A 25,896-nucleotide genomic window follows, 5' to 3' on the forward strand; every position below is an offset into this window, starting at 1 on the left:
GTGAGTCCACCACCTCCCTGGGGAGCCCGTTCCAATGCCTAAAAGAGTATCCATCGGCTTTGGGAGTGACCATGAGATGTGTGGCTGTGATATGCAGGCTCCCCAAAGTCACTGCAACACTGAACACTGCAGTGCTGCACCTCTGTGGGTGCTAATTTGGCTCATAAAGGGTGATTTATACACACAGAATACCTACGAGCACCAGAGAAGTGAAAAAGGGGAGGAGGAACTCTGAAACTTAGCCTGAAACTTCTCTGTCCAAATCCTTCAGGTGTACTTTATCCTACCACAGCTTTTTGGAACTGACGGTGAAACCATAGCACTGCCTTCAGTCAGAGTTTGTATTTTAGTTCGGAGAAAAAAAACACGCACATGAATTTGCATGAGACAAAACTACAGGACTAGGACCCGAAGGTGAGATGCTCAAGAATCCTTTGGTTGAAAACTGCTGCGAGGCAATTGCTGTGCTCTGAAAACGAGAGCATATTTTCAAGACTTAGCCCTATACCCAGCTACAGGTAAACTTTTAATAGCGTTTGTTCTTTTGAAATGGGCGTATTTATTCTTCCTTCCCTATTGTGCAACCATAATTTTAAAATTTTAAACCAGTAGTCTATTAATGCCCATCAGTTGTGTAAACCAGGAAAATCAAAATTTCTTTATGTGTACGTAACCCTGACAATATTGTGTTTCATTCTTTTTTTTTTTAATGTCCACTAAACTCAATGCTGCACCAGAAAGGCCATTTAACTCCTTAGTAATAGTCCACTGAGGAAAATAAACCATTCACATCTCAATTAAATCAATTTGTAAAAGCATAATTTCTCTGCCTTTAATTCAGTTAACTTCTGCTTGTAAAGGGTTGAAATCAGGATGTCGTTTCACAATGGTTTGTGCTTCTGATACAGCGATGGATGTTCAGTTTCTGCTTCAGATTAATTTGAAATGGTATATATTACAGAATCTGACTCGTGAAGCTCATAAGGGTTCTAGGTTATATAAATCATACAAGCTTTTGAGTCTTTTTCTGACAGGTATGATGGAGTGCAAAAAAGACCCTCCGGTTTACCTACACCTTTCTAGGGTCAAGGTAGCTCTTTGAACACTCCTGGAAGACTCTGAACTTATTTTTAAATGCATGATATCATACAACAGTCCAGTAGAATTGGTTACAACCAAGCTGCCATTAATCTCAAATACGAAGTATTAAAGAAAAATTTATTTGGACAGAGTAGACACTGCAGTTTCAAGATGTTATCTTTTTTTTTTTTTTTTTTTTTAACCAACAGGGCTTAAGACTGCTGAAAGCCAACCCCACTGCGGGATGAAGAGGTGGGTGAAGAGATTCTCTCCTGTGTTCACATGGTACACAAAGGGAAGAAAGAGTCTAATGCATGTACATACTCATACGTTCAAGACGGCAATGATTTGTGTGCTCCTGGATACCTGGTTAATGCAGTTCAGTCTCTTGAAAATATATCTAGGACAGAGCAGGTTGCCGTTTTCCCTGCTGCAGTATGAATTATAGCAACTGCTTCTGAATTAGTTAGTTTAATAGAAGTTCCTATCCTGAAGACATAAAGTACTATTCTGCTGTCACACCTCACACCACCAGTAAAATATATCTGGGAACACATGCACAAATGTGCCCCAAATAAAAAAAAAAAACCTCATCTTCCAAGAGCACCTAAAACACAATAGCACTGCAGAGAAATTCATTTTGTTTTCCATATGACAGATTGTCTGGTTGGAAGGCTCAACACCGCATTGATTTGTTCTGTCCTGAGAAAGGCTCCCATTTCAGACTGACTTCAGGGTTGCTCCAGCAGCTAATGGAAACAAACTGCATCGCAGAAGGGACACACGGCAGAAGTACGCTATCCTACTCTTCTCTTGCATGCTCGATCAGCCACGGGAGCATTCATAACAGTCTTAGAGCAAACGCGTGTGTACACCCATCAAGTAAGGCATCTAAAGCGAGGGGCATGGTCACAACCGCACCAACTTAAGTGCTACACAAAAGTAATTTGGCTGAAGTCAGTGGATATCAGTTTGGTTTAGTGAGCGACACGTTACCTAAAGTCTTGTGTAATTTTGAAGGAGACAGCTATGAACATACTAGAGGGCAGGCTGAAGGGAAAGAGAAAGAAAGGGATCTGGTGTTCCAAAACTTTGCATTGACAACATGGTCCTGCCACTGGGAAAGAAAAGGAGAATGACAAATATCTTTTAAGACATTGATTCTATCACAGATATCAGCATTGTATTGTTAAGGAAGCTACTTAGTAGCTAAAATTCCTTAGTAAAGAATTTGATTGAATCATTTTCTTTTAACCAACACCACGTTAATCCTCCATTTTGAACTTAGCCTACTACATTGGATAAGTTGTGATACTGCAGGTTGCATGGAAAACGTATGTCAAACCAAATAAAAGTGTGCAAAAGCATGCAAAAAAAGAATCCTTTCATAGTGGCAATGTTTCATCTTTTGTGATCTGGCTTTTAGTGGGATTGTTAACAGATAATGGCCTTCCTGAAGAGGTGAATGGGACCAGTTGTGGCAGATTTGCCAGTCTCAGAATGAGATCTGTTTTCACTCCCACTTTCTTCCTCTAACTTGAATCCCCACAGCTTCTGCTCTTCTTCAGAAATTCCATTTCCAGATCACCCTGTGCCTAATTGTGGTAAGCAGGTATGGGCACCATCCTTTGCCATAAGACATAAGAAGAGCAGATACCTGTTTCTTTCAGTATTTTAGAACACCTTTTTCTGAATCACTGCTCATGTGACATTTTCTTTCTCCTCCTAAAATGCATTGTGCCACCTTGCTGTATTTAACTGAAGGGTGTTATACCTTCTGTGATCAAGTAATGACAACCGTGCCACACATTTTATCAAGATTCGAATTTAATTACAGGATCTATCAAGCCTAAGAAGGGATGAGCCTTTGTATTTCACCAGGATATCCGAGATGAAAAATAAAGGAATAAAGAAAATCTGTCTGCAGACTTAGAGAGGCATTATTATATAGCATTATCTGACAGAAAAACTTGATAAGCTGTCAAATTATAAAGCTGATTTGGGAAACTTCACTGAAATCACTTTTTGAAAAGAGACTTACTGTAGTGTCTTGTTTGGGTATCACCTAGGCTCTTTATTTAAAGATGACAGCAGGATAGACAATTTCATAATCTCTCAAAGGGCAGCAATGCTTTTTAAAAATAAATATTTCATTGACTTTGGATAAGCTGTAGCAGAGGTTCACCCAAAGAGAATGGGAAAATAAATCACCATTTTTGTTAACATCAATCTTTCACATGAACAATAAAATTATACTGAAAGTGAGACCTAGATTCATGATGAAAAATACATTTAATCATAACCAAAGAGTAGTCAGAGCTGTATGATACTGAAAAAGATGCAAGAAATCAGTTGTGCAGTTACATGTTGGCAAAGGTGAGGTAGCATGTTGGCCTAGTTACATCCATCAGTTAACTGCTGGTTTGTGGCTCAGTAACCAAGATTAATTTTTCATTTATTTTGATTCCTGCTAAATTAGTTTCTTGCATCTTACTATACTCTGGAGAACTCACTGAAGTGAGCTTCACAGACTTCCTTGTCTTATTTTTAATTCTCTATGCCATTATTTTCCCTGCTGCTATAATGCCTTCTTTTATTCATCTTATAACTGAACATAATTGTATGGATACAGGTAGATATCAGCTTCCTACAATACTCATTGAAGATTTTGTCCAGTTGAAACAAACAAAAAACAATGCTATTCTAGCTTTGTTTGGGATAAATAATGAAAACAGCATAGAAAAGTTAATTGTAGGAAACATTTCTTGATTGAGTGATCATGAGTTGACTCAAATTAATACAAGGACAACTGAAAATAAGTCTGTAAATCAGATGCTTGATTTCAAAAGAACAAAATTTGATAAAATGAAGGAAACGAGATTGTGTAATCAGTCTGAGGGGTTGGACTCAGCCAGGAAAGACACTTGGAAATTGTTTAAGGTAAAGTATTATAAAAAAAAGGAAAAAAAGCACCTTTTTTTTTGGGTGGTGGGGGGGGACACACTTGCACCCGCAAGGTTAAAAATATACAAGGGGAGACCTACTAGGCTGAAAAACTACACTGTTATAGACCATATTATAGGAGGTTAAAACCCAGACTTGCTCAGCAAAGAAAGCAGTGGCTTTCAGAATTAGAAACAGAAATAAATATACAAATAAAGTTGCCAAAACTCAAGCTCAAAGGACCTTTCAAAGCAAGTAAAATAAATTTAAAAGCCAGAGATTCTTAAGCACTATAAACAAAAAGAAATCATGGAAAGAAGGGGAGTCACTTTGCAGTGAGGTTGATGATGATCCAAGGGAGCAGATTGGATTGACTGACAGGAACGTGTCTATGAAAAATGAGATCTCCACACCTCAGAAGAAAGCAACATATATATTCTGAGTGAATTTGTGGGGTCAGAAGGCGAGGAAGGATGGGCTGTATCCCAGAACTTTAAAATCACAAGCCAGGAGTTTATAAATACAGTTATCCAATGGGGCATGCTACTTCTTGTATTAGAGAACAGAAAATGTAATAGGCTTTACATACGAAAGGGAAAAAAGCCATCTAGTCATACTGTTTAGTCTGACCTTAGCCGTACACGGTGCTTTAGAACAAATTCAAAAGAGTTAAACACACAGAAGTGATTGGAAAATGAGATAAAATGCAAAACTTTACCAAATCATGTTAGACTAATCTAATAGCTGTATTTGATAAGTTAACTGATTTTCTAGATGAAGGAAATAGAGTATATCTAATTTATCTGGATTTCAGTAAAGCATTTGCTATGATGCCATGTAGCAAATCATTGATTAACTGTGGAAAACAGAGTATTAAAATTGTACAGTAAAGAACTGAATAAAAAAAGACAACAAGGGATAGCATTGAATAAGGAATTTTTCCTCTCCTCCTTCCTCTCTCCTCTCTCTCATGTAGAGACCACAGCCTGATATCCTGCTTCTGTATCTATTGACAGGCTTCTGAATACAAGGGCAGCTTGGTATAGGTCACGCTTGAGGTGCCCATCTTCCCAGGATGCAAGCCCCTTCCAGGAATTAGCTAGTGCATTGGAGTTGCCTTCTCCCTAATACTTCCACTCCATTAAGGTGTCTTCTTCAGCTTCTTGGTAAATCATTCACACAGATGATAAACTGCCATTACTTGTCGCACTCACCCCTGCCAATGTGTCAACTATACCATATTCTGCCTCTCATTTTCCTCGCTGTATTACCTACATTTGAAAACCAAAAATCCTCAAGTAGCAGGTCAGTCAGAACTATCAAAGCTTTCCAAGTATTTTGGAGAGCTGATGCCATCTAGCTGAATGGCTGGAAGATCTACGTGTGCTTAAGTCAAGCAAATATAATAAACTGAATGCCAAGTTCTATGTTAACAAGATGAATATCGTGGCGAACTCAGAAACCTGTGTTAGACTGTGCTGTAGGAGCTACCACTGAGGCCACTGCAGGTATGTAAGGAAAATCAGTGGTTTTCCCACAGGAAAACTACCAGGGTGGAAGTCCTAAGAAAGTACCCGAGATGAGTTGCAGGACTAATCTTCTTTGGTATTTTCTTCACTGATCTCACCACACAATGAAATCTGCAGATGACATAAAACTAGACATATTGGTAACTCTGAAGAGGCTGCAGATGTCAGTCAAGAGCAACAATGACATTCTGAGTTAACAAAAGTGACACTAAAGCTTATACTACAAAGTGCAGGTCACACTCTGAAGATATAGGACCAGTCACACTTTTTTTTTGTGGTAAACTGGGATATTACAAGAGAGAAGTCATGAGGAAAGATGTTCAATGGGCATACTAGTCAGCTGCAGAATGATATTGAACCAACAGGTTTTGAGGTATGAAAAGGGAAAATAGGATCTTAGAACACATCAGTGGAGATGACTTTCAGCATTAATGTCTTCATATGTCTTTACATGAGGTCCTAGTGTTCTCACTATTGTCCGTTTCCAGGCACATGTGCTTTTCAAAAATGGATTCAAAACGAAAAAGCATCTAAAGAAAGGCTATTATAATAAGGAGAGAAATGAGAAAACTATTTTGTGAAAAGACATACAAGAACAAAGTGGGATGAACTGGAAAGTGTTTGGACTGGAAACTGAAAGAAAATTTCTAAGTGCAGGAGTTTTCTCCTAAGTTACCCTCTAAGAGGAGCAATTTATGAGAAGAAGCAGACTTGACCCATTTCTTTCTCATTTGTTAAGCTCTTCTATCACTAACACAACTTTTAAATACACATAGGGAAAAAAAAGAAATGGGAATGGGGAAAAAAACCCAAACCACTGATCCTTTAGAGAGGAAGTGGGCCATTGATTTAAATACAGTTCCATTAATATTTTCTACAGCATTACAAACGTTCTCAGAACTTACTTGTTTTTTGACTGATAACGAAAATAATCCATGAGCAGTCTACAGCATTAAACCTTTGTCTTGAGCCAGTGCAATTAATTCAAAATATTATCTATAAAAATTCAAATGACCTCATCTGTGTGCATTATCTTTCATATATCAATTTTTCTTTTACTGTTATGATGCCTATCCAACAGCGCAAGTTGATTTTTTAACTTTGAAACAAGAATGAAAAATGCTTTGATCGATTAAAACACTGTTTAAGCTAATGAAGAGTTTAAAAATTCACTCACTCTAGAAAAAATGCAAATAAATTGCATAAAAGAGGAAATTTTTCATTTTTAAATTTTAGGAATGTAAAAATTTGAGGGTTTTAAATGCTTGTGTTTTAAAATGTCTTTTTTTGTTGTTTTTTATATACCTTTAAATTTTCATTTTTTCATTTTGTTTTTTCACTGCCTATCAAAGGAAGCATATATTATTTTTCTAATTCTTCATTCACTAATCTTCCTCTTCTCTAGTAATCTTGAAATCTTCTCTAGTACAGCCTGTATGTATGGTTTCTAACTTTTTTTAAAAAAAATCAGTGCCAGTGAGTATGTAACGTAAGGTTTAAACGATCATACTTCCATTGAAAATCAATAGATTTACTCTGTTGATTTTCATTAGGTGGGAATCTGTGCCTCTGTTCTACCTAAGCCAGAGTCTGATCCATGAAAGAGCTCTGCCTTTACCACCAAGGTTGTGTAATTTCTTACTGAATGTTTTCACATATGGAACATTGTCAAAGACTTTGTGCAAATAAAAAAAAGTATGTTAACTCATTCATCTTTATGCCCTATTATCTCCAATTAAACCAGAGTAGGTTTAACTGTAATAGTTACCAGCAGACATTCCCAGATGGAGACCTCAGTATAAACAGAACCCAAGGGAGACATGACTCCAAGGACATATGAAAGGCCATAAAGAACATTGATGAGTTTTGCTTCCAAATCTGGGAGGATGAGACATTACTTGGTAACCAAGGAACTACAGACTTAGCTGGCATTTTTCCCTTTCTGTTCTTACTAATTCCATGGACTAAATATTTTAGATCCACATCTATAATCTAGTTTTATACATAAGGCATAAATTTATACATAAAGTGTTCACTTGCACTATATAATTCATCTTCTATGTATTCCCAGATGGAGAGTTCCTGAGAAGTCCTCCTGTTCTTTCCAAAGACTGTTATCTCCAAGGGAAGCAAACTATTATGAGATGTCCTTGTTTCATTGGCACTGCTGGTTTCTCACAGCAGGAAAATGACCTACAAAACAGGAGACATTGGGCAGTATCTGCTTCACAGAAGCTTAATGTCTGTGAACAAAACTTAAGTCTTTTCCATTGCATTTCCCTCCTGGGCAGAAAGGTAGTCTTTATTTTGGTTTTGGTAGTGTTGCCCCTACGAAGTAGTGAGAGACCGCTCCAAGTCTGTGAGCTTCGCAGCTCGTCAGAAGAGTGCTTTCTTCGTATCCTCTATGTCCATCATTGGGATTGACTTATCGAGGTGACAGACCTGACTGTAGGAGTGTCAAAACTCTGACCATAGCAAAGGAAAGCACATGAGAGAGAACCAAGGTGTATTCTTTTATCCAAAGAAGGAACCAAGTAAGAAAAAAGGTAAAGATGATGTGTTGCTGGGCAAATAAGTAAATAAAGAGGAGTCAAACAGCTTGTATTATTTCAGTGTGGAAAACACCTTCAACGTTCCATGTCCTAACAACAGTGGCCAGGGAGGTTTGAAAGATTACTCTATGGCAAATGCAAGGCAAGGCAAATATTGAGTGACCATTTACTTGTTGGGTTGCTACCTCACCTTGATCGTTACAATTTTGCATGGATGTGGTGATAACAAGCTGTCTGTCCATTTTATTAGAATATTCAAAGAAATATTTGTGAAAAAGTTCAAGATCTCTCCTGGCCACCACGCTTATCCCTGAGAAACAGGTCTTTGATTCTCTTCAGAAGTGGCTGTAGGGGCTTGAATTTGGAAGGTATTTCTAAGCCAACGGTATGCAAGTTAAACAACTACATGGATTGCTTGGGAAATACTAATCCATTCTGGAGAAACAAATGTACTGGCACAAATGTCTCCTGTTAATTTTACAGTCAATCTGAACACAAACCCAAGATAAATGGATAGCACTTATCTTAAATAGGATACATGGTAATAGCTGACTCTTAGCATTTATCTTAAAGTCAGGCGTATCCTATGAAAAGATAGTAGATGCTTTGTCTATTTTCGAGAATACAGGGACCAAGAGAAGCATTTAAAAGAGATGCCCCCTTCCCTAGCCCTTGGATGTTCCACAATAACAACCTTTAGCTCAAAGATCCAGAGAAAGTCCCTAAGACAACATGTGCATTCTCAGATGTTTAACCTTAGGTGATAAAGCAAAAAAAACCCAAAGCCAAAACCCAGAGCAGAATTATTCTGTATTATACCAAAGTCCCAAGAACTTCAGCTGCCAGTTGCCATATTGCAGAGGTACTTGGCACTAACCATCATGTCAGCCTGTGGTCTGATCTTCTGCCAACATAAACGGACTCTCACATAGGTTCTTCTTTGGTGTGTATGCTCAATCGTAATTTATACTCCCCAATCACAGAGATAACGTCTGTTCCAGTAGCCTGGCTGTGTTTTAGACAATCCCTTTTGTGTGAAAAACACATGCGAGATGGTCACACTGTCAGATCTAGGTCTGTCAGACACATCCCTGACGTCTGCTGACCCGTGGGGTACGTGAGGACAGCTGCAACTAAGTTACGCTTTTCTACGACTGACCAGAGATCCAGGGATGACCAGAAAGGCTTCCTTTTAGATATTTGCCTACATCAGACTGTATTGTCCAGGGTCTCGGGAACTGCTGAGTATTCCCAGCAGCCTGAACAGCTTTGAAACCATAGACCAGTTGGCCAATATCTAACAGATGATCTTATATCCCAAAAATTCTGCATCAATCTGATTTATGATGGAAGTCCTGAAGAGTAGGTTCCTGCTGGTAAAATGATTGGTTGTGCTGTGGTTTTTTTACAAGAATCAGCTTTGGGCAAACTCCCTTTGACTGCAGAAAGTGTAGAGTTACTCACAGAAAAGTGATTCTGAAAATCCTTCACAATAAATGGTGATTATTGTGGCTTTAGAAAGTCATCTAGCTTGTTCCGATATACTTTCCCAGACTAGTAAAATGCACACTCTTCACTACTAAGGAAGGAAAATTATACAATTGTTTTTCTTGTTAAACAGATGTGGTTATGAGCACTGCTGTGAAAAAGATTCCTCCCTCTTCCCCAATTGATTTGATTTGAAACAGATTTTCTTTCAGGTAAGGAAGAAAAGGCTGCTTCAAATTAAATGAAATGCTTTGTTCTCAGATTACCTAAATCCCTTACAAACATTGGGTAATCTTGATATGAAAAGTCAGAACATTTTATTTAGAAAATACTGAAATTAATATTTTGACATTACTGAAACCTATTTCTATTTATTTTGGTTTTTACCTTTGGCCATAATTGTTAGTTCAGTTTGACCCAAATTACCAAGTCCTTTGGTTTCCTACCATAAATGGTAGGAAAAATTCTTAGCAAACCTACATTTCGGTGTAGAACTCTTACCCGACTGAAGTTACATGAGCAGCCTGTTCACAGTAGTAGCTGGAGTTACTACTACGGTGCAGTCCCATCGCCACAACAGCAGCCGGCCAGTTGGGAAGGGGAATGAAAACTAAGTTGTGAAGCAGCCAAGATAAGCCATAAGGCGTAGAAAGGATCTGCGTGGAAAATGGGGTTAGTCTATTGATTAGGAACTCTGGCCACAGTGTCAGCAGTTTTCTCCTTCCTGTTTAAGACGACTGGAAATTAGGCTGCATCCAGATAAGTTAACGGGAAATCACTATCTGAAAAAGAGGCCAATGTGAAATATTAAAGTTCTTTGGGAAGGTGCAGAGGGATGATAATCACTCGGTAAAGAGACATAACATTGAATTTAGTTAAGAAAGATGGAATATAAAAATCCAGTACAGATCTGGGCATCTTAGCTATCAAAAAACTACAATATGCCATTCTCAATCATAGGGCCAGGCACTGGCACAATGAGGAAGTGGGAAAACAGGACAAACATTTAATAAAGGGCAGACATTGAAGTGGGCCTCTTCTTAGCTCTAGCACTGAACTCAGAGAAACGGCAAGAGAGAAATTTTGGAGTTAAAAAAAAAAAAAAAAGACTTTGATAGGAGTCTGGAAGATCATGGGTACCTAATCTAAACCTCCATTTCTGAAAATTATCCAGCCATTTCAGGACACTGAAATCTTCACATTTGTCTAGGACTAAAACACATTTTTCCCCACTATACTCCAAAAAATAACCAGCCACCTTTACAAGGATAATCATCCTCTACCACTGGTCACCCCCACCTCTTTTCCTTTTACAGCGCTCTCATTTCACATCTACTCAAGTACAAACTCTCTTGGCCCAGAGAAAACACAACACTTGAGTCTAGAGGGATGCAGAATGACATACAAGAGAAACATGTTAGATCCTACTCATCTCCCAGGGCGATTTCTGCATTTTATGCAGCTCTAGAATAAAACACACAAAGCAACTGTGGAAGCCCTATGGACCATTGCCATAGGATATTTTTTGCAAGGTGTCTACCTCTCTGACTGCTCATAAAGCAACATTAGAGAATCATGTGTGCTACACCAACTAGAAAACCTTTTGCAAAAGCATTGAACTCTGGGCAGCTCCTGAGACCCAGAACTGAGTTCAGACTCCCTACAAATCCCACACAGACTTGTGGCAATCAGAGCCAAAGTGTTTTTTCAAAAGATGCTTGCTTTGGGTACCAACAGGGGTGCCCACTGCATCCTCCCAGCAAGTGATGCAATGCAGCCTTGGGTGCCATTATCCACAGCAGTTAGATGGGGCTGTATGGAGGCTGCCCAGGCAATGAAACTGGAAAGTCCTCAGCTTCTGACGAGAAACTCCTCTCAGAAAACCTTCACTTAATATTTTTAAATGTTGATCACAAACAAGCAATGTCTTGTAGTCAGACACTCCAACCAGAAGTGTAATTCAGAGTATAATCTTTCCTTGTGAAGAAAGGAGGATTGAACAGTTGGTATGCTTTAGGCAACCAACTTTTTTAATTTTTTTATATTTTTTTTGTTGAAAAAAGGAAATCCAGCATATTTAAGAATAGCGAACTTACTAATGAAGCTGCTAATCTTTTTTCTATTCTTAATTAAAAAAAGACAACCCAAAACCAGAAGTACGAGAGATAAGTTTGTGCTTATGTACAGTAGTACAGGCACATTAAGGAATTATGCAGAAAGGAACAATTCAGAAAACAAGTACAAAGCAAAAAGGAATATTCTTTCTAGCACTGAAATGAAAGCTAATGAGCCCTCGCTCATGCAAAAAAGGATCAAATGCAGTCCACATTGTACAACTGCAACATGTCCTCCATCCAAAACATGAGTAAAGAACAAGTTAGCTGGTTAACTAGTACTGCCAAGTACTCCTGTCAGTCCCTAAACCACCACCAGCAGCAGCACATCTATATTGGATGTAGGAGCATTTACCAAACTGTGTTGTCCGATATCTTTAAGATGTCACTTCTAGAAACACTACTTTTAGAACTGGAATGACAGTGGTAGCATTGAACATGGTGCCATTAATATCTTCAGAGCAGTAGTAACCTTGCTTGAAGGCAGCATATTCTTCAGGACAAGCTTGCATCTTTTGGAAAAGGTACAGCAATACTAGTCTGTGAGGAAACTAGTGCTTACAAAGGGATTAAATGAAGAGTGCCAAACCTGATGGAGCAGCATGGAAACATAAGAGAAACGTATGGCTAGCTCCAATTTTTTGTTTCCTTTTTTGAAAGAAAATATCCAACCTCCTTCTACTCCACTAATCCCATCCCAAGGGAATCACTCTATTTTCTAAATCAATCTATGTTCAGAATAAACAAATTCTGTGTGCCACTATCTTCAGAACTCAACTGCAGTTTGTCCTTGTTATAGCCACTTTGTATTATCATGAAGAAACAGAGAAAAAAAAAATATTTTCATGCTCATCATTTAGGTAAAAAAACCAAAACAGAACAAAACAAAAGAAACAAAAAACCCACCTCAAACCTATTTTTTCTTTTCTGCTACATAGGTCTTGAACGCGAGTTAAGACACACTCTTCCCCAGCTTCCACCACCTTATTTCAGCTACCATTTACCAAACATTGCAAAAGTTAGAAAACAAGTGGGACATGGGGGTAACAGGAATATCTGAAAGGTCACAGAACATATTTTGTTCAGAATCCCCCTTTCCCTCAAGAGTTTATCACCTCTCAGAGATATGTCTAACTTAAAGCCGTTAATTGTTTCTAACTGCCAGAACTGTCACTCATCCATAACACATTAGCACACAGGTAGTTTTTTTAACAGCTCCTGCTCTACATAATTTCATTTGCAATGCATACCTTCATTTTTATTTTAAATTCTAAGCGATTTCCAGAAATTATCTAAAGGGTTATGTTTCACCTGTGGATTTTTTAAAAATTATTTTTATTTTTTTTTAAAAGTCAGGTGAACAGCTGGACTACAACTCAAACACCAACAAAAAAAAACCCCAAACAATCCTAAATACTGATAATTATTACAAAGAACGGCTTATGCATTCCTTATTAGTGAAACATACCTTCCCATCCCACTCCATCCCCAAAATGAAGAGTTTTCTACTTTTAAGCAGATAAATCAGAACTGTTGTTTATGTTGTAGCAAATATGCAAACCAGAATACCTCTCAGTTACATCTCTGGATTTGCTGCCTTTCGCATACTAACATAAGCACCACCCCCACCTGTTAACAGATAACATGCAGATTTGTGAGTTACCGTTAACGGCTCAGGAGTCCTATTCAATAAGAAAGGGATTGCGTATCTGAAAAACCTGTTGCCTTTAAAAATGAATACAATTAGTAACACAGTAATCTTCAGGGCATGGCATTTGCATAAAATGAAATACGGGCCCGATCAAGGCAACTCTGTATTCACACGAGCGGTCCGGTTCAAGTAACCAGCATCCCTTACATAAGAATTATCCCATAGTTCACATTTTAAGTTAAGGCTTCTTAATTTGGTTGGTTGGTTGTACAATTGATAACGAACAGACCTTTTGGTTTATGCCTGCTAGGACATTTCCGCTAAATTCATAAGCTTCAGGCTGATTTAATAACAACTTGCCATTAAAAGAACACAGACAACCTTTTCCTCAGTAAATGTTTTACCCCATCACCTGGAGATCGATTTGAGAGTCACTTTACTGTGTAGCTTTTGTCAAAGCCTTTTTTTTCCCCCTAAAACAATAATCCAGTAAAAACAAATTAAAACAAGAAACAAAACCACTATTTCATGCCTTGATAACTCTATTTTTCCACTTCTAGCAATAACTGGAATCTGTGCTTCTAAACTCACTTCGGAAATGCCATCATCACAAACTGCATATTGCTCAGGACTCTTTAACTACTTATTTAGCTACTCAAACACTGCAAAGGAGCTGACGTTGTATTAGAAGAGAAGCCAAATGAGCCAAACTCCATGCATCCCCCACCCTGTTACTCACGAGCGTTTGTGTAAGCCCTTACCTGCTGGGTAACGTTCGATAACTGGCCAGTTGTCCACCTGTAACGTGGCATTGCCACCGCTTCTTGTGAAACGTACTACATGGTATTTTCCATCATTAATGATTGCGTTGATCTCTTCAATAGAGATGTCATCAGTTCCAACATTAAATTTAACTCCGATTTTTCCCTGGTGCTGCATGTTTTTTAAAAAAAAAAAAAAAAAAGAGGGAGAAGGAAAAGAAGAACTAATTAAGAGTTGTTTTAGCAAGAAATAGAGACAGTGTGTCATACAGGGAAAGATTTCAAAAAACATCGTCCCTCCTCAGATGTGACTTCTGAAGGCTTGCATGTGGCAGTGACAAGCCTCCTGACAGCTCAGTAAGTCCGGGACATGACTTTGATGGATAATTGATATTCCAAATGAGTTATTTCACCAAATTGAGTTCTTTCCTTTTCCAAGAGATTCAGACCAAGATGAGGAGGGGGGAAGGAGGAGGAAAGCTCAAGTTTTCGGTCTTTCTCTCCTCCCTCACCTCCATGAGGATTAAAAACCATTTCTCCTTTTAGGCTTTCAAAATTGAAAGCCTTGCGGTGTCACTTGGAAGAGGTATGAGGATTTCCTGGCTATAAAAGCCAAGGCCCAGCCCTGCATCTGCTTTCTCCAAACCTCATTCATACTCAAGAATCTTCACAAATAACAACAAAGGAGGAATCTTTTTTTTTTTTTTCTAATAGGTTTGGGGTTTTTTTTTGCATCACATTGTAGTAGCTCCAAATCATCAAGACAAGAACGTACCAATTGACTACCAAGGACTTTCCTGATCAGAGCCAGAGAGGAGGGAAAGGCATTTGTGACACAAGGGCAGCACTTTGTTTCCAGAAAGGATTGAGATTCTTATTTTTTTGCTAGGATTTGCCTGTAAACTGTGCCTGAGTGTGCCTAGGGCTACGAGGACTTCCCACACACATTCATACTCAGGACCAAGGCTGTAGATTCTCTAGATGATTGTGATATTAGCACGTTTTCCTTTTTATTGTCTTTTAATTATTAATATGTTCACTCTAATGGGGCATTTACATTTTAAGAAAGTCTTTTAATGTCTATTAAAAGTTTAACTTTAGGGCTTTGTGTTTTGGTTTTTTTTTTCTCCCATAAAATCAATTCTATTACTGAATAAGGATATTTATTAAATTGAGGAAAAAAAAAGAAAAGCACTGCACAGTATGAGATTAAGGGCTTGTGCATAATAGGTGGTAACTGTATGTGAAATTTCATGTCATTGATACTGGTACATCCTTCTTAAAAGTTAAAAAAAACTTCTTAAAGTTTTTACACTACCAGATGAAACACAATGAAACGTTTCACTTTATACCTCTTGGTCATTCACGTCAATCTGTCCAGAACCAGCTTCACCTCTCACATGTAGCTTTTGTGTCTGCTCCCTCTGTCTCTTACTCCCCTGGCACCATAAACGTATCCTGCAGCTCCTCCTCTCTGGAAGTCTCCCAAACGAGGAACTCGGGAGTTCTTCCACTTTATTCTCTTTTTAAATATCTGACTCCATTTTCCAATAGTGCTTGCATATTCCAGTTACACAGTTGAGCAGCTGCTGAACACCTTTGGAGAGAGTCCCTCAACGTTTCGGTACTACTCTATCACCTCTTCAGCTATGATCTTTTTCAAAACAGTAAAAGGACCATTCTCTACTGAGATTTGCAGAATGACTCTGAAAAGTATTTTTTTCATTTGCTCCATTGCTTAAATAATGTGCTAAACATTCTTCCCCCCCCCCCGTGGATTGTTTTAACATTTCTCTGTTGACTGGTCCTACTTTTCTATGCCCATAGGGCATCAATAAGGGATGAACCTCATCCAGCCCATGCTCTCTTTTGCCTGTCATGTGAGCTGCGGAGCAATCTCCCAGTTTTCTTGGGAGAATAACAGTTGCTCTATTTTATTTTGACTGGTTCAACTATGACTCAGAGTAGATTTCACCCGTTTTCTCCCATGGATGCTTATTTGCCTCACCTGTTTCATTCATATGCTTACTCTCTTTATACAGAAATGTATACAAAGAAATAAAACATTCTCCTCCTGGCTCTAAAGCAATCTCCTCTTTTATTAATTTATGAAATGCAGAAACTCAGCATGTAATGATAATGGCGTATGCACCTTTTCACAATATTTTCAAGAAATAAAAGGCTTTGAGGATTAAAAAAACTTGACTAATTTTACAGTGATTCATAATTATACTATTCATAACATACACTTTACATACCTGCTTTCCTATTTGCTATATATATGTATATACATATATTATTTCAGACCAAAAAACACCAAAGGAAAAAAAAACCCACCTTTGAGTGAATAGGACAGGTGCAGGCAAAATGAAGTGGCATAAAAGGCAAATATATCAGCAGCTTTTCCGAAATAGAGAACGTGGTGCTGCAGTGGTTACCAAGTTACCATTTGTAAATGGCCAGGTATTGGAAATAGCAATGAATGCTTTACAGTCCTGAAGGCAGACCTTTAGCCTTACTTGATACATATATACCTTTCTGTGAAAAAAGCAAGTTTCCCTGACTTCCCTACATTTGTACAGAACTACCGTACACAGACACCAAGCACATGGCTGCAATAGCAAAGAATATCACCCTAATAGTTGGTAACATACTACAGTGATTTTTTTTTTTTGGCTCTATTTCTAATGTATTGGTGTAGCTGAGAACATTAAAAACTCCATATTGAAAGGATACATTTCATTTTTTCGCACTTCTTCAGCACCTGTGGGTATTTATGCAACCTCCCATAAAACAAGGAAGCAAATCTGGGTTTCGACTTTAAGTCTTTGTTATTATTATACCCATATTTAAGTTTGACTTCTGGACATCACGCTGAACACAATAAGAACTAGAACCCCGTTGTGCACAGCCCTTTAGAACCGCAAAATGAAATATGATGCAAAGACCTGACAGTACAAGGGCCCAGACAGATGATGACACTACCACAGAGCACTAAGTCACCATGTATCAGCTGAGTTGCAATAAGCACCTCCGTATGCAGATCATGTTTGTTTTTTTTTTTTTTTAAAGCCCTTGCATAATCATGCAGTAGTTTGACTTCACTGCAAGATAACGTAAGTCGTGTTATTTTTCAGTTGTCATTGGTTAAGACCATGTGTACATACAGTTATGGATGAGCTGATGTACGGTAACCCGTTGAGATAACCTGATCTCGGCCCTCAGCCCTGTGATGCTTAATCTAATGGACCTGTAACCCGCTAGAAAGAACTGATTTTATTTCTCCTCCTTCTTTTTGGAGCAACATGTTAGTGCGGAAAGGGAAGAGACTGATAAAACCGAAGCATACTAAATTACTATTTCTGCTTTGCCAGCCTCAGTTGCATAGTGCAGTAGTAGAAGTTCTCCTCTATCACTTGTTCATTCATAATAATCTTAAAGTTATTCTTCCTATCAGAAACGGCCTCAGACAAATGCTGAATGAGAGATTCCCTCTTCAGCACCCTGATGATGGGCACTATAGAAATGTCTGTGCGTTACTAAGTACCGCAACAAGTCAACATTGCTGTTGAATGACGTTATCCCTTGCCAGTGCTATTTCAGGTCACACATATATTTCTGAAATGCTGTGCTATTTCAGGTCACGCATATTTCTAGAAGGTTATGTTTCCCCACTACAAAAGATGATAATTTCAGAGCTCCCCCGGTAAAAATCAGCTCTGTACACAGGACCTGTAGACGTCCACTGCACTATTTATAGTTCTTAGCCTGTGTTTTATTTTTCTCAATCTCACCCAGTTGTGAGTGAACACAGAGATGAAATCAATCCCTTTTCCTACTGTGCCTTTATCTGATATGAACTAGGAAGGCCACAATAACAGACTAAGACATGGAGGGGATGGGAGAGTCTCCAATATTATCTGTACCTTCAGGAGAGGAGTGAAGCATTTCAAGAAGTAGCATAAATGTTGTTCTCTGTCTCCGGAAATTATTTTGTACTTCAAATCAGAAGGCACTATGAATAGTGCTACAATCATCACATCCCCACCACCGCTCCCTGGGACAGAGCAGCGCAGGGACCTGGAGTCACCTGCAGACAAGGTACCCGATGCTCTGAGCCCCAGCTGGCAGCTGTTCAGAAAACCTGAACTTTTGGTTTGGAGGTACTCTGGCCATGTAGCTCTCTTGTTTCTGAGGCCAGAGTGACTTTCTGTCCACAGTACCCACACAGACAGATAAGCTCATTTGGTGTTACCTAAAGCACCCCTAATGTTAGCGCAACATGCGATGTAGGCTTTGCCTGCAGTTTAACCTCTGCTGTCCAGCCACTTGTAGCAGTCCAAGCTCACAGGGTAAGGATACCTATGTTAATGGCTTCAAAGCAGTTGGATAAAAGCATGATATACACATTTAGCTCCAATCCTACGTCCCTAACGGGCTCTGAACTGCTAGGAGTTTTGATGGCTCAGACAGTAGATGTGTGTGCACGCATGTGTACATACCAATCATTTCAAAATGTTTTGTCTTCAAAAGTGCTGGTGGCTACTATTGTAATCTAGCAACTCCAGCGGAATATTTTCAAGCATGTTTTACGAATCGTGTACCCCATATACTTCTACCTTGGCTTTAACAGGCTTCTGATGAAGCACCGAGAATGCTGATGGACTGAGAACCAAGGAAGAGACGTGAAATGCAAAGCAAGCCAGCAGCTGACAGTGCAATTTGTTCCCTCTTGGACCCTAGTTCAGTGCTACCAATTTGCCAACTCCAAGTGCAGTAAAACCTATGCTAGTATAAAAATACATAGATATATCTCCAGTATAATGATATTTCCTATAGCATCAGCAAGGTTTTACTGCTCTCTGTAGTAATAATTCTGGAATAAAACATGAGCGTGTGCAAATTTGGCACAACAGTAGTTTTAGAAGAGACCACAGACAGCCTAAGCTCTTAATACTTACAACCTTTAACCACTTTCAAAGAAAAGTAATAATACTGTGACTCCCACAGGTGAACAAATAGAGAAAAAAAAACCACAAGCATGCCAGCTTGCATTTTATAGTGTCAGTCTCTGAGGCACTACTTGCTGTGAATGTGATAACAAAGTCTTAGAACTGATGGTTTAACTTTGATTTTATTGTAGAATAAGTTTTTTGAGTTTTATTAAGAAGCGTGAGATCATTTTCACTCAAATGTAATCAGAGGCAAAAATTCTATATTATAGAAATATATGCAAAATAATTTCTGATTTTCTGAATTCTGCATACTTAAAAATAGTACTGTTTGCTTCAGGAAGCAAGGGGAGGGATACATAATGGATGGAAGATACATTGAAACTCCAAGAATAATTGGGTAACTATGTATATTTTAGTCTAATAATCCACCAATATTTCTTATTACCATCTAGTATCTTCCACAGGAAATGTTTCCTGGGAAAGACACAGAAAATATAAAATGTCTGAGAAGAGTTCTTTGAATGAAGACATCTTTTATATTCCAGTGAAAGAACTTAACTTTCTGGATATGGATTTTTAAATTCATACTCTCAGGTATTACGTCATTAACTTAACATCATAAATGATTTTTTTATATTTTGTTGTTACTGCATTTCTCTGTGAGAAGCGATAAAATAGTCAACCTAATTTTTACCAAGAGTAATCAAATCTTTTTACTTTGTAGTCAACTGCAGGACAACACACCACAGGAACAGGCAATCTCCTGTCATCCCTCATCTTGAGTAATTAGTCTGGTTTTGCATCCCTTCGTGAATTCAAAAAGGTAACCATTTTCAGGGATGGATTACAGCTTTCAGTATATCAGCACTTGACGTACTGTAGAAAACATAGGAGGGGCTTGGAAACTCTATCAGAGCGCTAGCAGGCCAAGTTATCAGTCGTAGGCAGGCATGGCAAGCAAGGAAGCAAAGATTTTTGCCGATGTCTGATAGGGTGCATCCACCTGGTATTCAGTCTTTGATAGACTGGCATCTGACAAGCGTGCAACTGTTTGGTTTCTCTTTCTTTTCCCAAAAGCTGGAAATATGTAGCTACTGTAGAGAAGGAAAAAAGCAACAACCAAACCCCAAAACAACAAAACCCACAACAGACAAAAAAAAACCCACAACAAACCAAACCTCTCCCTTTCCCAGTTGCCTGGTGAGGAGACTGAGCTATTGCCAGTGTTCCTTCTTGCCAGTTCTCACCATTTATTTGCAACTTTCACGGTATTTGCTTATTTCTTAAATCTACGGCTCTGTAGACCTTAGGTTATGAGAAAATCCCACTTTTCCTTTTAAATCAAGCTCCTAGTTCTGATAATTGTACGGAAAAGCTTAAAACCCAAAGCCTTGCAGGCTACTGCATAGGCAGGCTAATAGAAAGAACTGAAAATCATGTTAAATCCCATGATTTTAAACTAAATGCTTGATTATTTTTTTTCAGCTGGAGGTGTGATAATCTGTGCAAGTGACACTGATTTCATTGCCCTCGTATCACATCTGAGCAACATGCAGCAAAATGAGCTTTCTCTCAATCCAGTCTCCCAGCAATTTTGACTGCTTCTCCTTCATCATTGGACCTGCTTCCAGAAAGATTTGTGCTCCTTTACGTGATTCTCAGCCTCCTGGTCCCCAAGACAGTGGGACTGGAGGGATGAACTGACAATACTTACTTCCAAATGCTCTGTAAGACTTTATCTATAGCTGACTAGTCTTTTTGAGCCTCCGGTACACAGCATGCTTGCCTTCAGGAAGTTTTTTCATGACTTGAAGGATATCATTACTTGGCTTGAGTGGTGGCTGGAATCCAAATGTGACCCTTGGATTCATGTGAGAAGGGGGGGGTCAGGTCTGTGATACCCGTTTGCCCACACCAATTTGAAACACGATCCTGGCAATAAAATGCTGCCTGATGCTACGCTAAGCCACCATTCATGCTATTCAGAGAGGAAGAATGTTGTCTGCAGAGCCACAGATGTTACCAATATTTCCTGCAGCACCTGTGCATGCTCACCTAAGTGCAAACCCAAGCACACCTTTCTCATCTACACCAAGATCCTTCCAGAGTCACTTGAAAAACAGATTTATAATCATAAATATGCAGCAACAAACCATTTTTTCCTCCCCTAATTTTGGGATCCTCTGTCAGCTGTTTAATGGATTTTGTTAAAAAGAGATGGAGAGAGAATTTGCAACATATTTTGCTCTCACGTTTTACTCGGAAGCTCTGTAAGATCATTTCATAAACCTTTAAATGACCCCAGTTTTATGCCATTAAGTTATCTAGATTTTCAAAATCAATACAGAAATAATAAAAATTCATTGTTCACCAGATGCCCCTGGTTGACATATAAGAAATAGCACTGTCACTGTAACAGCATTACGTATGCAAATACATACAGATCCTACCAGAGCTACTGCACTCTTCAATGTTGCTTTATAAAAATTAAGCAGCTTCTAGCCTTAAACCAATGACCCTTAAAAGAGGAAAGTGAAATATGGGCCCAGCATCACACTAATTTACAACTGAGGCGTACCTGAAAAAACAGCTACCTAAGTGGCTCACTAAGTGGAAGAAGTGACACATGGCTTAAAACAAGTTTTTTTTTATGTCAAAATGCCATATACGCGACCACAGAACAAAAAGCCTGGAAAGAAGGTAACACAGAAGTGTTCACTGCCTCAGTCTTTTGGGGCAGGAGGCAACTGCTCTTCGCTACTATGAAATAATGACTTATATCCCTTTCTGCTTTAAAATAATTGTCTTCATAGTCTGTTTTAAGTGTTGCCATAGCAATCTGATTTATACATAAAGCTCAGCAAGCAGAAAATGTAGAAATATTTATAAATCTATAATCTGACCCTTCAGCTCTCAGACCGCATTTTTCCTGTTTAGTGTTGAACATTGGAATTCTCACTGTGATATATCATAGCTGTATTATTTCAAGTTATTCTGATGATGAATTACTGAGACGATACAATTACCCTAACAACCAGCCCCCCAAAATGCAATAGTTATGGAAGACATATGGTGTAGAGCCTGCAGCAGCAGCACACTGCATCTTATTACCGACTCAGCATTATTACTGCAGTACACAAAATTAAATTTTTCTGAGAAAATACGTAGTAAAGAACAATTTAAGTAGTCAGCCCTTAACGTAGTGCTTTCTGTCAAAATAGCATGTCGCACAAAAATGTCTTCACTTTGCTAGTGTCTCACCAAGGATTCCCAGTTGTGGTGAGATGGTGTGGATGGGCTGAAGAGACTACCAATGCTGTTATAGCGAACGGAGCCCAATTTGAAGGAAAAGAAAGTCTTTTAACTAGTGGCCAAGGTAACTCACGTCCCTTCACTTTGCTTTTGTGCATGTGTTTTCGATGTAGACAGACACCTCTGAGTTTGTCTACCTGAAATATGGTATGCCCAGCCTGAGGAACGGCATACTCATTGGGAGCTCCACCTACTCAAAAATGGCAAACCTTGTCCCTCCCCACACATATATCAACACCTGTTTCCAGATGAGCACAGTGAGATTCGGAAATTAGGCTTGCTTTCCACTTTTTTATAGCGGTTTTATACAGAGATAATTAAAATAGTGTTCCTAGGACTAGATACAGTGATCCAAAGGTGTAAAGATACTCCTAGGGAAAAAAAACAAATGAGTAGCACCTTGATATTGGTACAATCTAATCCACCCTGGAAATTGTGCTGGTTTAAGAGTTTTGATTTCTGTGCTTAGAAAGGCTTCACAGAACTCTTCGGATAATTTGCATGTCTGAAACAAATCCAAAGTCAGAGTCAGTAGGAGGTATAACTGGGACCAGAAGCAAAGAATCAGCAAATTCTCAAGCAGGCTTTCATGCTAAATGATTAATAGCCATATGATCAACACACACGCTCATGAAATGAAAACACAAGTAATAAATTTTTGAGAATCTGGGTCAGAGGGCTTTTCATATTAAAAACGTGTTGGGAATTATTAAAAACCAAAAATGGTATCAGACATCCAACTCCTATTGAGCTTTAATGAAAACTGAACACCTACCTGCCATTCACATCTTTGATGAGCTTCCCTTTAGTTTTAAAAACAAATTTGAATATTTCCAGATGCCTAGCACAAACACTGGGACAAAGTACTTTTTAAACACCATTTAAATGCAGACTTTGCATTCCTTTATTGTTCTGATTGCCTGTATACAAATGTATTTTCATAACGGTTTCCTAACCCTTCTTCTCTTGCTTTGGGGTCTCCAACTGGAAACAACCTGTTCCTAATTCATCCTGGCTACTAAGTACTCAGGATTGACATAGACTTACGTAAAAGAAAATGGAAAGAAAAAGAAAAAAAAACCCAGCCCACAAAGTGATTTAAAAGTCGAGCATCTGAATAGCGGACCTAGGTGAATATTTTTGCTCCTATCTGTCAGATGAAGAATGCATGACATTCTTACTTCAGAAACTTGTCTATCTGGAACAATTCATACCTGCAAAGTAGTTAAGCAGAAGTAAAACAAACAAAAAAACCACCAACCAAACAAAAAAATCTGTTACTGACGAGACAAACATACAACTGAAGTGAAAAGACCTCGCACAAGGAAACGTAGCTACGCTATTACCAGACAGCAAAGCTACAATGTGCCGCAGGTCGGACTTGGGCTCCCTGCTGAAAGGCAAGTCCTGGTTGTTGTCCAATCTTCTGAGCAGTCCTATCGCTTCCGTTGCCAGCTTGCTTTCTCTTATCATCAACTGTAGAGTCATCCTATCGCAAGCTTTAATACTATGTATATTTTTACTCAACGGTAGCAGTTTCCTTTATCATACCTTTCTTCATCTTGAAGATCTTTCAGAATCAAAACCAATGTGACAATTTCCCTGTGTGCTGTGCTGAGATACGCAGTGCAGAGTAGCCTATTATCAATGTTACAACAGAGGATCTCACTTCTTTTGATCACTTAATGCTGCAGAGCATGTAGAAATTCTTACACTGAATACATGTAGCACATGAAGTGATCAAACAGCGTCAGTTGACTGGACGGTGAAATCCAAGGGGTAGCTGGAAGGGGAAAGCAAAATCTGATAGCTACCTCTACGTTCTCCTCTGCTAGTGCTGCTAACAGCCCCCAAGCTTTGAACGACATTGCTTTAGCATCTTAAAAAACCAAACCAAAACAAAAACCCACCCTGTGGAAGGGAAGTGCCATCAAGTAATGACAGGGCTGCATACAGGAATTCATTAGTGCTCGTAAACAGTTTCTACAAGGAAGAAATCTCTGAGGGAAGCATTGCAAAATAGCGCAAGCACCTTCAACACTGTGCTCCTCAAAATGCAAGAAGCTTGCAAATAAACTTCGTTGTACTTAGAAGAAACCTGCCAGATATTTGAAAAGGCTAACCCCAAGTAAATCAGACAAAAATCAAACCAGAAGCTCACCCACAGCGAGGGAGCTTTGCGTATAACAGAGTTCAGTACTGTCAGGCTCTGCACACCTCTCTGAAGCAGGGAACAACCATGAATGTTGTTGTCTTCACTGGAATGATCAGCATCAGGCTGGAATGATGTCCAAATATATTATTTGTGTTCACAAACACAATGGTATTTAAAAAATCCCGAACAGTATATAAATAATTGCTTTACAACATGTAGAACAACAACCATTAACAGCCAAATTTGCAAAATGCATCATTATCTTCAAACTGCACAAGGGAATGGAACAGCATCATCCTTTTAGTTACAAAATCTTCACTTCTTATGTACTTTATAATAGACTTTTACTACTGTTGGAAATTACCACTTTACAAATGAGGTCTGTTAGGCCACCAACAATCAACTTTGTAGGGCATTATTCTAACCTCACTGATGGCGTACTCCTGATTTCTGCCCTTAGTACGTCTACTCTCTTCCCTTTTTGTTTTTTGATATATCTGACAGATATTTATACCTGAAAGTGAAAAGTCAGAACTAATTCTGCTGAAGTCCAGGCCACTTTAGAAATAGTAACATGGCAAAACCAGGGCACCTCTCATTAGAGTTACTTGTCACTTTTTCAGAGCTTCTGCCTCTTACCACTATTCTCAGGTATTTCAGAGTGGAAGAGATGCAATGGTAAAATATTTGACAGATAGTTCCTGCAAATGATGTGCTTTCACTATTTTTATTAAAATTCTCGCTTTACTAAGATCAAGGTTTTCCTAGAAAAAGCTTACTAGAAACCAGACATGTAACTGTTTTCATTTCCATACTTCTACAGCTTTAATATTAGTGAGGAACTATTTGAAAAGGGGGAAATAAAAAAAAAAGGAGGAAAGGGCAGGATTTCCAACACAGAAGACCCCACTGTAAAGACCTACCCTTACAAACACATCTCCTCCCTGTAGCTCAGCCACTCCAGAATGCAGCCTAGGCTGGCTGGCATATCTATGACTCGTGACATACAAATCTTTGATTACTCGAAGGCTGCGAATCGCTTTGTGTCTATTTGGTCAGATAAACCTTTGCAAATACATCGGGGCAGCAGAGAAGAGAATGGGCATCTCTGAAAGGGAGGACAAAAACCCAAACCAAACCACCACAGAGTCCCTGAGAAGGGGATGCATGGACCTGTTGGCTCAAGACTTACTAAAAACATAGCAGGAGAAAAACTCTGCATTTTAAATAGCCTTCTGGGTAGCTGATGTTTGAAATGTCTTATGCTCTGCAGCAGATAACCCAATGTCTTGCTGACTTTGCTAGCATCACAGAGGTGAAGTTTCCACATGGGTGAACTATCCATTCTTGAGCAAT

General features: G+C 38.8%; 1 protein-coding gene across 1 annotated transcript in view; it reads right to left on the reverse strand.

The window, feature by feature from the left end:
• The window catches only part of LOC104165532 (neurexin-1-beta), a gene marked incomplete at both ends in the record, with an annotated part of 124,061 nt that overhangs the window by 13,798 nt on the left and 84,367 nt on the right, over window positions 1–25,896 (reverse strand). The window contains one exon of the mRNA XM_009705182.1: window positions 14,119–14,290. Within this exon, the coding sequence (XP_009703484.1) occupies window positions 14,119–14,290 (172 nt within the window). The remainder of the gene's footprint in view (window positions 1–14,118; window positions 14,291–25,896) is intronic.

Source organism: Cariama cristata, unplaced genomic scaffold (genome assembly GCF_000690535.1).
Source record: "Cariama cristata isolate BGI_N322 unplaced genomic scaffold, ASM69053v1 scaffold11798, whole genome shotgun sequence".
In the NCBI taxonomy this organism is placed as follows: domain Eukaryota; kingdom Metazoa; phylum Chordata; class Aves; order Cariamiformes; family Cariamidae; genus Cariama; species Cariama cristata.